Here is a 14,352-nt window from a genome sequence, read left to right as displayed (position 1 = left end):
ACCAGTGAATCCAGTTTGCACCCAAAATGCCCTATCCCCCCTACCCCAGGAGCTCCTACGATGAGCCCCCGGGGTCCACATCCCTGCCTGACACTGAAAGTCTGCAGCCAGGAAGCAAATTATCTATTCCTGCCTGCCCGCCGCCCCTCCAATTAGCTGCTATTTCTTTAAGGGGAGGATCTTTATACTTAGGAATCCAGATGGTGGTTATCACAGCAACCTCCTGAGCTGGTAAGGCAGATACTCCTAGGACCCTTGATCACAAAATAATAGGACTGGGCAGGTAAGGTGACCCCGCCCATGGGTACTTCTCTGGCTCTGAATCCTGGTCCTGAAACTCCTGTCTTCTGGAACTTTGAACTTTCTGAGTTAAGGGAAGGCCTCATGTTTTGCCACCATCCATCCATCCATCCAATGGCTGTTCAGGTGCTGGGATACAAAAATCTCTGATAGACAGGAAACCAGATAAGTAAGTTATCTAGTTCATTAGATATTTATAGGTGCAGCTGAGAAAAAGACTAGGATGGAAAGAAGGGAAGGTGGGTTGGGAGGTAGCCTCACCAGGGTGGCCAGGGGGCCTGGCAGAGAAGCTGGCCAGAAGCCAAGACTCAGGGAAGGAGCGGAGAGAGCTAGGCAGTTATGTGAGGAGCATTCCCAGCAGAAAGCACAGCACAGGGAGGAAGGGGGGCCTCACGCTCCCCAGAAGTGCGAAGCAAAGGGACAGAGACGGGTGGGGGTGGGCAGCATTGGAGGGTGAGTGCAGAGGGGGGAAGGGGCTCAGGAAGGGGCTGTTCCACAGTCCAGGTGAGAGACAACAGCACCTGGGGCCAGGGCTGGTGGGGCGGAGGAGAAACAGTTAAATTGAGGATAGATTTTGAAGGTAGACAACAGGTTCAACTAAGGTTTTGGAGAAAGAAAAGAATTGTAGATGCTTTATGTGCTTTTTTTTTTGGCTGAGCCCTGGGATCTTAGTTTCCCGCAGTGAAAGTGCCACATCTTAACCACTGGACCTCCAGGGATGTCCTAATGCTTTTTTTTTTTTTTAAATTTATTTATTTTTATTAATTTATTATTCTTGACTGTGTTGGGTCTTCGTTGCTGCGTGCGGGCTTTCTCTAGTTGCAGTGAGCAGGGGCTACTCTTCGTTGCGGTGCACGGGCTTATTGTGGTGGCCTCTCTTGTTGCAGAGCACGGGCTCTAGAGAGTGAGGGCTTCAGTACATGCGGCACATGGGCTCAGTAGTTGTGGCTCGCAGGCTTTAGAGCACAGGCACAGTAGTTGTGGCACACAGGTTTAGTTGCTCCGCGGCATGTGGGATCTTCCTGGACCAGGGCTCGAACCCGTGTCCCCTGCATTGGCAGGTGGATTCTTAACCACTGCGCCACCAGGGAAGCCCCATTTTTGGAACAGCTTTATTGAGATATAATTAATATACTCTACAATTTGCCCATTTAAAGTGTACAATTCAATAGTTTTTAGTATATTCACAGAAATGTGCAACTGTCAGCACAATTTTAGAATATTTTTCTTCACCTCAAAGAGAAACCCCCGTGTCCATCAGCAGTCACCCCACCCCCTGCCCTGTTCCACCCCTGCCCAGCCTCCCATCCCCTGGCTGCCACTAATCTGCTTTCTGCCTCTGTGGGTTTCCCTGTTCTGGACATTTCATGTAAATGGAATCATGCAATATATGGTGTTTTGTGTCTGGCTTCATTCACCGAGCATCATGTCTTCAAGCTTCATCCACCGTGTAGCCTGTGTCAGTGCTTCATTTCTTTTTATGGCTGACAATATTCCACTGTATGGATGGACCACATTTTGTTTATCCATCCATCCATTGATGAACATTGGGTTGTTTCCACTTTTTGGTTATTGTGAATAATGCTGCTGTGAACATCGGCGTATATGTTCTTGTGTGGAGATGTGTTTTGGTGAGAGTTTATCCTACCAGTAGAAGTTCCATATACTTTTCTAGTAGTATCTGGCTTTCAGAATTCCATCACATGTCATTTAAGCCTCCCACCCTCTGACACGCAATAGGTGCTCCATCAGTAGCAGTGGAATGAAGGCAGAACGAATCTGGAGGTGGGGAGGGTGCATATTTTTCTCTTCTGTCTTATTACTGATGAAACAGGGACAGAAAACCAAAATACTTGTTCGAGGCCCACCTGCTGATTAGGGGAGCAAATTCGGGTCCTGACTCTGTCCTTCTCTTTTCTTCTTCCTCCCCAGAGTCACAGAGTTTCCAGGGCTTCCCCCCCGAACCTGCAGCTCTGCCTGGCCACTGGGGTTCCATCCCAGGGGTAAGGACTTCCCACCCTTTTGTGCTCTCCTTCCAGAAATATCCCCTGGAAGGGTAGCAAGGCCAGTTAGACCCCAGACCCACGATGTTCTTGGAGCTCATGGGCATCAGCCCTGCTGGCCGCCTGTGGCCTTGGAGATGGGCCGTTGCCTGGGATGGGGAGCGAGGGTCAAGCCTGCTACAGCCTCCTGCAGGGAGGCTCCACTGCGCCACCAGGGAAGTCCTGAGCATGATTTCTTAAAGAATGCCGCAGGCGTCTATTGTGTGAGTCTTGGTGCTCAGAGCTTTCTCAGGCTCTTCTGTGGGGTGTAAAGAGATAATGGGCCTACCTTCTGCCCTGGAGGGGATGACAAACTAGAAGGGAAGGAAGGACACCCTCCTCTGCCCCGCCAACACACACAGGTCACAGCCATACAGGGCATGGGCTGCGTCACCTGGCTCAGTGTGGACAGTCATGGACACTGAGTCAGCGGAGGTCAGGGGGACCCGTGTAGCCTGGGGTAGTGAGGCCCGGGAGGTGTCGTGGGGTGGTGGGACATAGCTGGTTTGAGGGACTGGGTGTGGCTGGATCCGCAGGAAGAAGAGGGCCACCCAGGCTTGTGGTGATGTGGCCGTCAGCAGACCTGTTACAGGTTGGATTGTGTCTCCCGAGAAGATATGCTGAAGTCCTAACTTCAGCATCTCAGAATGCGACCTGTTTTGGAAATAGGGTTGTTGCAGATGTAGTTAGTTAGTCTGACTGGTGTCCTTAGAGGAAAAGGAGGAGAGAAACAGAATAGAGGTACAGGGAGAAGGCCACGTGTGATGGAGGCAGAGACTGGAGACACCTGTTAACAAGCCAAGGGTTGCTGGGAGCCACCAGAGCTGGAGGAGACAGAAAGGCACCTCCCCTATAGCCTTTGGGGGAAACAGCGCCCTGTGACACCTTGATATTGGACTTCTGGCCCCAGAACCAGGAGAAAATACATTTCTATTGCTTTAAGCCACCAGGTTGTGGCGCTTTGTTATAGCAGCTTTGGGAAAGGAATACAAGACCAGGCTCAGGCTTCAGTGCAGGGATTTGGGACCCTATCCGGCAAGAGTGGGAGGCCTTTTGGGCAGGCAGCCTGCTGGATCCTCAGGTGCGGCCTGGCAGAGCCTGCGTGGGGCCCATGGTAATGACCAGGAAGGGTCACCCTGGGGACAGCGTGTGCGGAATGTCCACTCGCTCTTGTCCCGCTCTCCATCCTGCCCTTGGCTTTAACCTTCCTCTCTCCAGAGGAGCCACAAGAACTAAGGAGTAGATGGCCCGTCTGCATGGCCACCAGGTGCCGGAGGAAGAGAAGGCTCATGCATGGTGAGAGCCTTGTCTGGTTTCAGTATTTGAAGAGACGAGATGGAGAACCCAGGGCCTTGGTGACGCTGAGCCCACCCGAGAAGGAAGCTGTTCTCGGGTTTAACTGCTTTAATGATTCCTTCCCGGATGGGATGTCCCGAGAGGGAGCCCCCCTGGAGGCCTGAGAGGCCTGGCCTGCAGGGTGGATGGAGCCCGGGCTCCCCAGGAAAGTGGGGCCCACATATCTGGGGTTCAGGTGTCTTGGGGATACAAACCAGAAACCAGTCTGCTTCCAGTGGAGATGTGAGATCTCTAGGACATTCCACCAGAGAGCAGCCTGGGTGTTCTAGCCATCTTTGTCTGTGGTGTCCAAGCTCTGGAGCCATAACTGAGGGTAACGGATGGATTTGCTCCGGAGGCTTTGGAAGTTTGTACTGCTCAAGGAGCAGCATGTGGGAGGTGGTCTTCTGCCCTTTCTCTGTGACCTGGACGCTGGAAGACTCCTCTGGTCCAGTCTTGTGACCTCTGCTGTCCTGAACTCAGAGAACTAAGAGCTGGTCTCACGCAGCTTCGCAACAAGGGAAGTCACTGCAATGAGAAGCTCGCGCACCACAACGAAGAGTAGCCCCTGCTCCCTGCAACTAGAGAAAACCCGCGTGCAGCAACGAAGACCCAATGCTGCCAAAAATAAATAAATTTATATTAAAAAAAAGCATAAAAAAAAAGACGAGGACTTCCCTGGTGGCACAGTGGTTAAGAATCCGCCTGCCAATGCAGGGGACATGGCTTCGAGCCCTGCATTGGGAAGATCCCACATGCCGTGGAGCAACTAAGCCCATGTGCCACAACTACTGAGCCTGCGTGCCTAGACCGCGTGCTCCACAACAAGAGAAGCCACTGCAATGAGAAGCCCGCACACCACAATGAAGAATAGCCCCCGCTCGCCACAACTAGAGAAAGCCTGTGCACAGCAATGAAGACCCAACGCAGCCAAATAAATAAATAATTATTTTTTTTTTAAAAAGATGAGGTTTGGGGAGCCTGTCTGTCTCAAATTTGGGGAAGCCCTTTGTGAGAGAAGGTGGAAAGATCTGGCATCTTGGCGTCTCGGTGGCAGTTTTTCTGGAAGGCTCCGTGGGCCAGGCACACAGGGCAGAATATTCGTGTGTTATTGCTGCCCTACCCTCTCCCCTTGGCTTGACCTTCCTCCCTAAACTCCTCTGAGCAGACCTGGTGGTGGGGGCTCCTGGGGGTGAGATCTGCTAAGGATGATGCCTCACGCCTGAGCTGGCATGGTCGGGGGAGAGCTGTGGAGGTGGGCAGAGCTGCTGGCGGTGCCAAGGTGAAGGGGCTGCGGTAGTCGGGGCATGCAGGCTGGTGTGCAAGGCCCTTCCAAGCCATGGAAACATTAGCTCTGATTGCTGGACAAGCAAAGTGCCGCTGAGGGGGAGCTGGAGCTGCTCTCCCTTGTCTCTGGGACGGACATAGCAGTGTCCTGGAGGCCTGAGTCGCTCCTGAAGGGCGTACTGTTTTGCTCCTTGCGCTCACTGGTCTTAAGGACAGTGGTGAGGCCACGTGGGCAACTCGAGTGGCCTATCTCCTATCGTGCTGCCGGTTCCCAGAGCGGGGAAGGGCCCTCACCCATTCTCAAGCAGATGTGGCCCCGATATGCCTTTGCATTGGGGCGAAGTGCAAGGTCACCTCACTTCAACAGCTGGATGGGAGGGGCCTGGGAGGCAGAAGACAGAGGGGGAGGCAAGTGTGGTCGCAGAAGTTTCTGGGTGAGTCAGGGCTGCCTGGAAGTGGGAGTCAGTGGCCGCAGGAGTTAGCCTGGGGCTGAGGAGGCCGAGGACTGGGCCCGGGAGTGTTGGTAGCTCAGGTCTGTTCCTGACCCAGGCCAGTGGGAACCATGGAGAGCTGGGCCACCCCCAGGCGCCCATAGCTCCTTGTCTGAGCTGCTTCCAGTTGGAAGAAGGGGAGAAGGACCCTGGGCAGAAAGACCTCGCCTGGCCCACTGACTGACCCCCAGAAACAGGGGGTTGAATGGAGTAGGGTGCAGGTGAGCCAGCTTGGTTCCTGTCCAAAGCTCGTTCTGTTTTTGTCCTGGCATCTTTGCTCTTCTAGGAAATTATTATTATCATACCTGACATTTGTAGAATGCTTTTTTTTTTTTTTGGCCATGCGACTTGCAGAATCTTAGTTCTCCGACCAGGGATTGAACCCAGATCCCGGCACTGAAAGTGCCGAGTCCTAACCACTGGACCACTGGGAAATTCCCCATAGAATGTTTTTAAACATCATCTGATGTTTAAAATACTCCGAAGGGGTTGGCAAAGCAGGTATCATTCTCTGCGTTTTATGGGTGAATGGAGCTGGGTGTGGGGAGTGAGGGGCAGCCCATATACTAACCTGCATGGCAGTGAGGAAGGCTCCAAGGAGCAGAGCCCAGCTCTCCTGGCTTCTAACGGTGTCCAGAGAGACCAGTCTGGCTCTGGGTCTCACGGCAAAGGAAAGCCCTGAGATGTGGGCCTGGCCCAGGAAGGTGTCAGATCTGGTTCCTGAGCTCGAGAACCAAGCTAGCTTCCTCCCACTTCCCGGCTTGGGGAGGAGGTGGGTCTGTGTCATTGCTCCCCCACACCCGCCAAGCCCATGACGGCTCTGACCTGAACCCAAGGCGTTTATCTGACTGCGACCTTGGGGAGCCACACTCCTTTAGCCCCCAGTGGGTTGCTCCCTGCCTGGTACCCCAAAGTTAGACCATCAGCCCTCCCAGAGGTGGTCTTCGAGCTCTCGGGTGAGGAGGTGGAGGTGGGGGAAACCACCCGCCTGCCTCAGAATCCAACTTGCACCCCTCCCTCCTTCCTTTTCCTTCCCACCCACCTCGGCCCCTCTGAATGGAGGAAGTATTGCCAATGACTCCTGCAAGGATCTGTGCTCACTTCAGGCAGGGAAAGCTGAGCATCCCTTTAATGATCGAGTCACACCCAGGGCTTAGGGCTTAATGTTTTGCTTCTTCCAAAGGTACTTGCCTTTTGAAAGTGAGTACTCACCCATATTCATGAATCCTCCGGGCTTCAGTGCTGAGCACGTGTGTACACCATGGCTGTGGGATCCCGGGCGATTTCTCTGTGTACCTCCCAAACCAAGAATTCCCAGGAATTAGGGGTGGGGAAGGGGGATGGAGTTATTCTGTCAATCTCTGGACTTTATGGGTTAAAAACAATTGTCTTGAAGTCTTGAACATCCTTTTCAAAGGGAGGAAGAAGAGGGTAGGCAGAGAAGTCGCTGTCCGTCTGAGGCTGACTCACCCCCTCTCATTTCGGGGTGGGCGGGGTAGTGGCCAGATGCTGGGACAACTCAAGAGACCTGAAATTGGTGGAGAGCTGGGTTCCAGAACCAGCCCACTGCTAACTAGCCTAACTAGCCCTGTGGTCTTGGGATAATCACTTATCAGAGTTTTAGGGTCCTGATCAGTGAAATCAAACCAGTTCGTCTGTGAGGAGGTCCCTTTTGACCCCCATCCCATGGTTCCCACTGACTGCTGCCACATCATTGTGTCCTATCCCTTGGGTGAATTATTTTGGGGCTAGAGTCCAGCCCGGGACAAGCTGTCCTGGTGGGATTAGCCTTGACTTTAGGAGCTTGGCCAGGAAGCCAAAGAACCTTCCGCGAATGGCTGCCTGGCCTCCTTGTCTGGGGGGAGGAGAGAGGGGCCCACAGAACGGTGAGGGAGAGGGTCTCAGGGTCCCAGGAGGAGGTAGGCACTTCCCTCCTAAGTTCCTTTTCAGCATCAGCGTCTGTAAAGCCATCTGAAGACTTATCCAAGAGGTGAAGAAACAAGGGGCCTTGAGCAGTGAACATTTACTCTATAAATAAGGCCAAGAAAGGGCTTCCCTGGTGGCGCAGTGGTTGAGAGTCCGCCTGCCGATGCAGGGGACGCAGGTTCGTGCCCCGGTCCAGGAGGATCCCACATGCCGCGGAGCGGCTGGGTCCATGAGCCATGGCCGCTGAGCCTACGCGTCTGGAGCCTGTGCTCCGCAATGGGAGAGGCCACAACAGTGAGAGGCCCGTGTACTGCCAAAAAAAAAAAAAAAGGCCAAGAAAAAATGTGATGCCAGAGGGGTCGCTGCCATTGGCTCAGTCCAGGAGTGCTCAGGGACAGGATCTAGAACACGGAGGGGTTGGGCTGCCGCTCTGGCCTCGTGAACTTTGATTCTGAAGTGCCCTCCGCTGCACCTCAGGCACCGCAGATGAGACGTCCAAGTGTCTGGGCAGAGGACAGCCTGGTGAGAGACGGGGGACTCCCTGGACGACCAGAACACTATTCCTGACTCCCAGGGACAGGTGTGTCCAGAGGTAGAAGTGGAAAGTGACTGTACCAGCAGGACTCTTTTTTTTTTTTTTTAACTGATGGCGCATCTGCGTGATCATGTGTGAGGAACGGTGTAGTCTTCCTGTGTGTGACTCTGCACTCAATGGTTTCAGTTCAAACGGATGAGAAGTCACGTCGACAGATGCTTGGAAACATGCGCTAAGGAGACTTGGAAGGTTGGAACTGAGTCTACATTCTGGTCCGTGAAGAGGTCGGCCAAAGCAGGTCAACCAAACAAAAGATCTTGGGTGTTGACCTCTCTTCTCCCGAGGTCCAGTTCCAAACTCGAGACAGACTCCCTGACACTTGGTACTGAGGGTGACCCAGAGCAGGGATTCTCAAACTTTGGTGTTCATTAGAATCACCTTGTGAAACACCCAGATTCACACTGACCCAACCCTGGAGATGGGGCATCTGTGCCGGGAAAGCCCTGCACGGCTTGGATGCCACTCGCTGTGGTCTAGAGAGCTCAGCTTTGTTTCTTGGCCTGAGTGCTAGCCCAGCCCTGGGTGGCCTGTTGAGCCAACACTTGACTTTGCTGTGTCTGCTTTCTCATTTCAAGAGAAGTTAATAATCCTTGCTTTCCCTGCTTCAGAGGACTGCTGTGGGGGATGAAGAACATGAAGTTACTTGGGGAAGTATGAAGTTCTGTGTGAAGGTCAGATGTCATCTAGCTCTGTGCCGGGTGTATGTTGATCAGCAAAGTGAAAAGATGCTGTGATGGGGGGCTTCTTGGGCTGCTGGAGAGAATGATCAAGAGGAGGAATTTTTAGGGAGAAGGCAGGGGAGGCAGGAGAGTGGTTGTCAACCACCCCACCCCACCTGACTTAGGCAGTGGGACAGACAGACCCAAGGAGAGCTGCTGGGCAGGAAGTACCAAGGCAGTGGCTGAACCCCAGCTCCTTCATCTCCCCTCACCCACTAGGTCCTTCCATGGAACCCTAGCATCTCATGGGACATGGTTTGCAAACCATGTGGGAGCAGAAAGAACTCTAGACTGAGGGCCATGGACTTGGGCTCTGTCCCAACTTTACCCCTGATCTTGGGCAAGTCTCTAAAGCTCCCCAGCCAGAGCTTCCTCCTCTGCAGTGGACTCACCAAGTCCCCTGGCAACTCCGCAGTAACCTGAGTCTGCACAAAAGTGTTTGGGAAGAGTTAGGAGCTGGAAAAATGTCCAGTGTTTGGTGGTGGAGAGAGGAGAGAGGAACTGAGCCTGGGGTTCCCACTAAGGCTGTGGGAGGGTGGGGGAGCAGCTGAATGGTTGACCCCCCGCCACCCCCCAGAGAAAGGCTGACGGCAGAGGGGGCGTCAGGAGAGAAAGCAGAGCAAGTTTATGCTGTGTTTTGCCTGGGGCACCAGCCTGTCAGGCTCAGGGGCCTTCCCATGATTGCCCAGGCTGAGCTGGGGACTTGCTATTCACGTACCCTGTCCAGGGCCCGGGCGGCTGCCTTGACATTAGCACATACAGTGCGGTACTACGTGTCCTGGGGTAGACTGAGACTCATCTTACCAGGCTCTCACACTGGCCAGCATGTCCTGGGTCCTCTGCGTCCTCCACCCCTCCTCCAGGGCCGCTAGGGGGCTTCAGCAAGACCCTAGGGAGGCCAGGGTGGGTGGTAAGACACTGGGTTTGATTTCACAGAATTGAACTGAGTTTAACTGGAGGCTCTTGAAGCCTCTGACTGCCTCCTGGAGGAGAGATTGGGCCCAATAGCACAGCTGCTTCCTGGGGATTGAGCTCTGGGGACCCAATGGCATGGCTTGTTCCACTGAGAGACTTTCTGTCAGAGAAGTTATTTTTAGCCTGGGAAGGAAGGTCACAGGGCATGAAACCATCACCCTGGGTTTTTTTTTTCACTCCAAATTGCTTAGCGGAAGGGCAAGGGCAGCTTGGCGCTAAGTCACAAAAACCAGGGAAGAGTATGGATGTAAATGTGTATACACACATGTACCCACTTGACTTCCTGTCCAGGGTCCAGGCGTGGAAATACACAACAGTGAGAAGGTCACGTATACCTCCAAAGTATGGGGTCCTTATCTCCCTTCAGAGGATGCAGCTCTCTCACCCCCACCAGGACAGATGGTGTTTTGCCAATATTAGAAATGCCACAGGCATTTAGACCCACAGTCTCTTCAGCCCGGTATCACCACCATCAACAACACCATCAAAATCACTATCACCACCATCATCATCACCATCATCATCAACAACATTAATAGTAGAGGGTGACAAGGCCTGTTGGAAAGGGCTGGATTCCCTAGAGGAGAATCCTTGACCACTGCTATTTCAAGGTCAAATGCAAAGGCCTGTTGACCCATATACTTTGGGAGCCTCCAGTGGGCACGTGAGTGGGGAGGGGCCAAGAGCAGAAGCCTTGGGGTCAGGATAATTTGGCTGAGCAGAGGTTTGCAGCTTTGGCTGCATGTTAGAATTGCTCCCCAGTTATTATTATTATTTTTTTCCCCAGTTATTTTTTGGGGGGGTGGTAAAGTTCTGATGCTGGGGCTACACCCTGGACTAATTTAATCAGAGCCTCTGAGGAGGGGGAGAGGAGTGGGATCAATACACAGCCAGTGTCAAGAACCACTGGTTCAGAGGCAGTTTTCTGAGCTCACGTGGACTGTGCTTCTCAAACTGTTAATATGCAACAAATGAATTGTTAAAATGCAGATTCTGATTCAGTGGTTCTAGGCTGGGGCCTGAGAGTCTGCGTCTCTACCAGGTTCCCAGGTGATGCTGATGCTGCAGGGGCCTGGACCACACGCTGAGTAGCACGGGGGGAGGGGGGTTGGATGGGGTAGGGGGCAGGGTAGAACCCCTCTGTAGGGTCAGGCAATCTCCTCGGCAGCTCTGGAGTTAAATGGCCTCAGCCAGTTGCTAGCTGTGTGATGTTGGGCAAGGCATTCAGTGCCTCTAATTCCAGTCCTCTCATCTGTAAAATGGGGATGAGTAAGACTTGTTTTACAGAAGTAAGCAAGTTGAGTAAGATCAAGTAAGTTCATGTTTTATACATAAAGTGCTCAAGCATTGCCTGGCACACTGAATAATTGTACAAATGTATCTCACATATATCTTGCTGCTCAGAGGCCTGTCAATCTCTTGGATTAAACCAAATTCCTGCCATAAGATTTTTTTCCAGAGGTTGTCGGGGGTGGGAGGGTGGGGGTGGGGGGGAGATAGAGATGCAAGCAAAGGAATCAGGACTTACAGGTATTCAGGTGGTAATGAAAGAAAATTTTAATGAGTAACCTCCAGCTCCCCCCACTAAGAGACCAGGAATTCCTGTTGTACCCAAATCTCCCCATGGACCTCTTCATAGCACTTTCTGGGGGTCAGGCAGTGTCCCAGCTCTGGGAACAGAGGGAGGATTAAGCCTTGGTTCCTGCAGTCCAGGAGTCAGAGAGGGCGCATGCAGGGAGGGGCGAGGTACCAGCGGGAAGGGGTTCCTCTGTGCTCCCCTCAACACAGCGTAGCATGGAAGGTCTGAACAAGGAGCAGGCAGTTCTGGGTTCCACTTGCCCTCTAGCCGCCTGGTGTCTTGGGCAAATCAAAGACTTTCTCTAGACCTTCACCTCTGAAACCTGGCTGACAGTAATAAGGGAGGTGAATGTGGTCACAAATGTGAAGGTTGTTGGGGGAAGTGTTATATCAACATGTGGGCTCCTTCATAATAAAAGGCACCCAAACTTCCCATCCTTCTGAATTTGACAGCAGGTTGTATCTGTGAGGGTTAATGAGAAAATATTTGTTCCTGGCCTCTGGAGGCTTCCCCAGCTTTCAGGGAACAAGGGGGTGGGTACCCCGAGGCAGAAGGGGTAGGTACCCCCAAGAAGTGGCTTTTCTTTGTGGGAGGCAGAGCTGGGCCGGAGAGAGGAGGCGCTGTACCCAGCAGGGAGGAGGGATGCTGCTTCCTCAGAAAGAGTCCTGTGAATCAAGGGAGATCTGGGGATGTCTCAGCTACCCTGAGGCAGGGCACCCACGGTCCCGTCCCCTCGTCCCCATGTGTCGGCAATGCTCCCCCTCTGTGGGTCTCCTCCTTAAACAGGTCCCAACCTGGGTGGGAGTGGGCAGAAGGGTTAGGCCCCACCCTCTCTTTTGACCCCATCGTCCAAATAAATCACACTTGTCCCTTGACAGAGGCATCTGACACAGATTGCGCCCCTTCCTGCCTTCTGCTTTGCTCTCCCAGTGCCCTTGGCTCTCCCCGTAAAGCTCTGGGCCCTTAGAAGGGGATCCCCTCAGGAGGGGTTTGCTAAGGCCACCAGGAAGCCCAGGCCTGCCCCTTTTGTGTATCTCTTCCTCCTCAGGCCATGTCCCCTCTAATCTTAGGTAGAGAGGCCAGCAAATGCCTGCCCTTAAGGGGACAGAATTGGATGTGTGACTTAAGGTTGAGAGCCACAAGTAATCCCCTAAGTGCTCTGCTCCTTAAGCTAAGAGGATCTGGCCAGCACACACCTGTTTTCACTACTTTGCTGGTAGCAATATAAAAAGCACGCTGGTTAATGACTCTAGGAACTGATAAGGGGTGGGGTGGACATGCATCTGTCCTATCCTGGAAAGATCTCCGGGTAAGCCAGGCTGCACGTGTCTGCCCGCAAGGCTGAGGAAGGGCTGGAAGGGCTCGCCCAACTTCCATCCCCACGGGGAGGCCGGAGAGGCAGGGTCAGGGGCGGGGCTCGGGGTGGGTCAGCTGTTCGCTCTGAGCCACGGCTCCCATCAAGAGGGAGGCTCTGCCCGCCACGCAGGGCGGTAATGAAGACCAGGGAGGGAGGAGCCCCACAGTCCCGCTGGTCCACACCGCTCTCCTGGAGACAGGAGCTAGGCTGAGTTAGACTTTTGAGAAGCAAAGCGTGTGCCAACCCCTTGACATTTACCAATCGTGTTCTAATCATCTAGAACTGCAAGTTTCCGCTTCGGGTGGCACAGAAGATGTTGGCAGTTTGTTGGAGAATCATTTCTCTGCTGGAGACCCAAGTCTAGAGGAGAAGGAAAGGGCGCTTCAGACAGAAGCGGCCCCTGGAGAGACGAACCCGCTCCTTCACCCCACAGATGGCAGGGAGGCTGGGGGCTCGGAGGAGACAGCCGCCGGGGCCCCCGCCACCAACCGCCTGGGCTCTGATCCTGAAGCCAGCCTCTCCAAAGCCTCAGCCTCCGAGTCAGCTCCCCCTGGGGAACCTGCGGGGTCCGGGGAGGAAGATACGGGCCCACCTGGAGCAAGCGCCCTTCCCCCAGGAGGGGAGGGGGCGCCCGGGGAGGAGGGGGCGCCAGAGCTCAGCTCAGGAGAGGGCCCAGGACTGGAGGCGGAGGGACAAGCTGGGAGTGGCGAGGTCCCGGAGGAAGCCGCGGAGCCGCTAGGGGACGACCCCGCGCAGGAAGCAGCAGCAGGGCCCCCAGAGCCTGAAGACTCAGGGGACTCTCCCAGCAAGGAGGTCGAGACAGGAGGGGAGGGCAGCCCAGGGCCCGGTCAGGAGCCAGAATTGCCAGATGGAGTCGCGAACTTGGACGCAGAAGCCGCGGAGGGGGCGGAGGACCAGGGGGAGCCCAGCCCCAGCCCAGTGTCGGACACGCGCGCAGAGGTGGGGGGCGCGCAGGAGGACCGCCCCGCAGAGGGGATGCCCGAGGACCATGAGGACGCGGCCTCCTACGAAGAAGAGGGGGGCGAAGAATCCGAAGAGGACAGCGGCGACGGGGCTAGTTCGGAAGAAGCAGGGGGCTCCTCGGAAGAGGAAGAAGCCGGGGAGGAAGTTGGGGAAGGAGCCCAGGAAGCGGCGGGCAGCGCGAGCAGCGGGGAGGAGGGGGCCCGACCGAGCGCTGAGGAGTTGCACGCGGGGCCCGAGGGGGCCGAGGCGCAGGAGCCCAAGAAGGAGGGGCCTCAGGGTAGGGGATCCCCGGGCTGCTCCGGGCACCTCCGCGGGGGAGGCGGGCTGGCGGGGGCGTGGCGGCTGCTCCGGGAATTGGGGCGGCTGCGGTCTTCCCGGAGGTCTTGTGTGTAGGGGCAGGCAGGGTCCCACAGGGCGGGAGAGCCCCCAGCCAGTCCCGGGTTCGTGGGGTGGAGGCCCCATGGGGGTTGCCCGGCCCTTGGGGTGCCTTCGGGCTGTTCATTAGCCACTTATCCCCACTTCGGAGGGACCCTGGAGAGCCCAGAGGAACCTGATCAAGTTATAGGCCATCAGAAACTTACCGGTTAAGGTCCCTCAATGCACTTTAACACAGACTGGTGCCTTAACCCAAAGGACGGGGTGGCGGTGGGGGGCATAGTGGCAGGATTTCAGGCCCAGAGGCAGGCTGGTGGGTGTGAGGGGGCACTGCGGGACCATGTTGGTGGGCTAGCTCCTGGGATCTCCCCTTGAAGACTAGGCCAT

At 54.8% G+C, this 14,352-nt stretch overlaps 1 protein-coding gene across 1 annotated transcript in view; it reads left to right on the top strand.

Annotated features, from left to right (window-relative positions):
- SRL (sarcalumenin) overlaps positions 1–14,352 on the top strand; it is a 35,052-nt gene that overhangs the window by 9,539 nt on the left and 11,161 nt on the right. Inside the window, exon 2 of the mRNA XM_024759623.1 lies at positions 12,823–13,867. Coding sequence (XP_024615391.1) covers positions 12,823–13,867 — 1,045 coding nt within the window. The remainder of the gene's footprint in view (positions 1–12,822; positions 13,868–14,352) is intronic.

This window comes from Neophocaena asiaeorientalis, unplaced genomic scaffold, assembly GCF_003031525.2.
Source record: "Neophocaena asiaeorientalis asiaeorientalis breed wild unplaced genomic scaffold, Neophocaena_asiaeorientalis_V1.1 scaffold254, whole genome shotgun sequence".
In the NCBI taxonomy this organism is placed as follows: Eukaryota; Metazoa; Chordata; class Mammalia; order Artiodactyla; family Phocoenidae; genus Neophocaena; species Neophocaena asiaeorientalis.
This window is presented reverse-complemented; position numbering and strand designations above follow the sequence as displayed.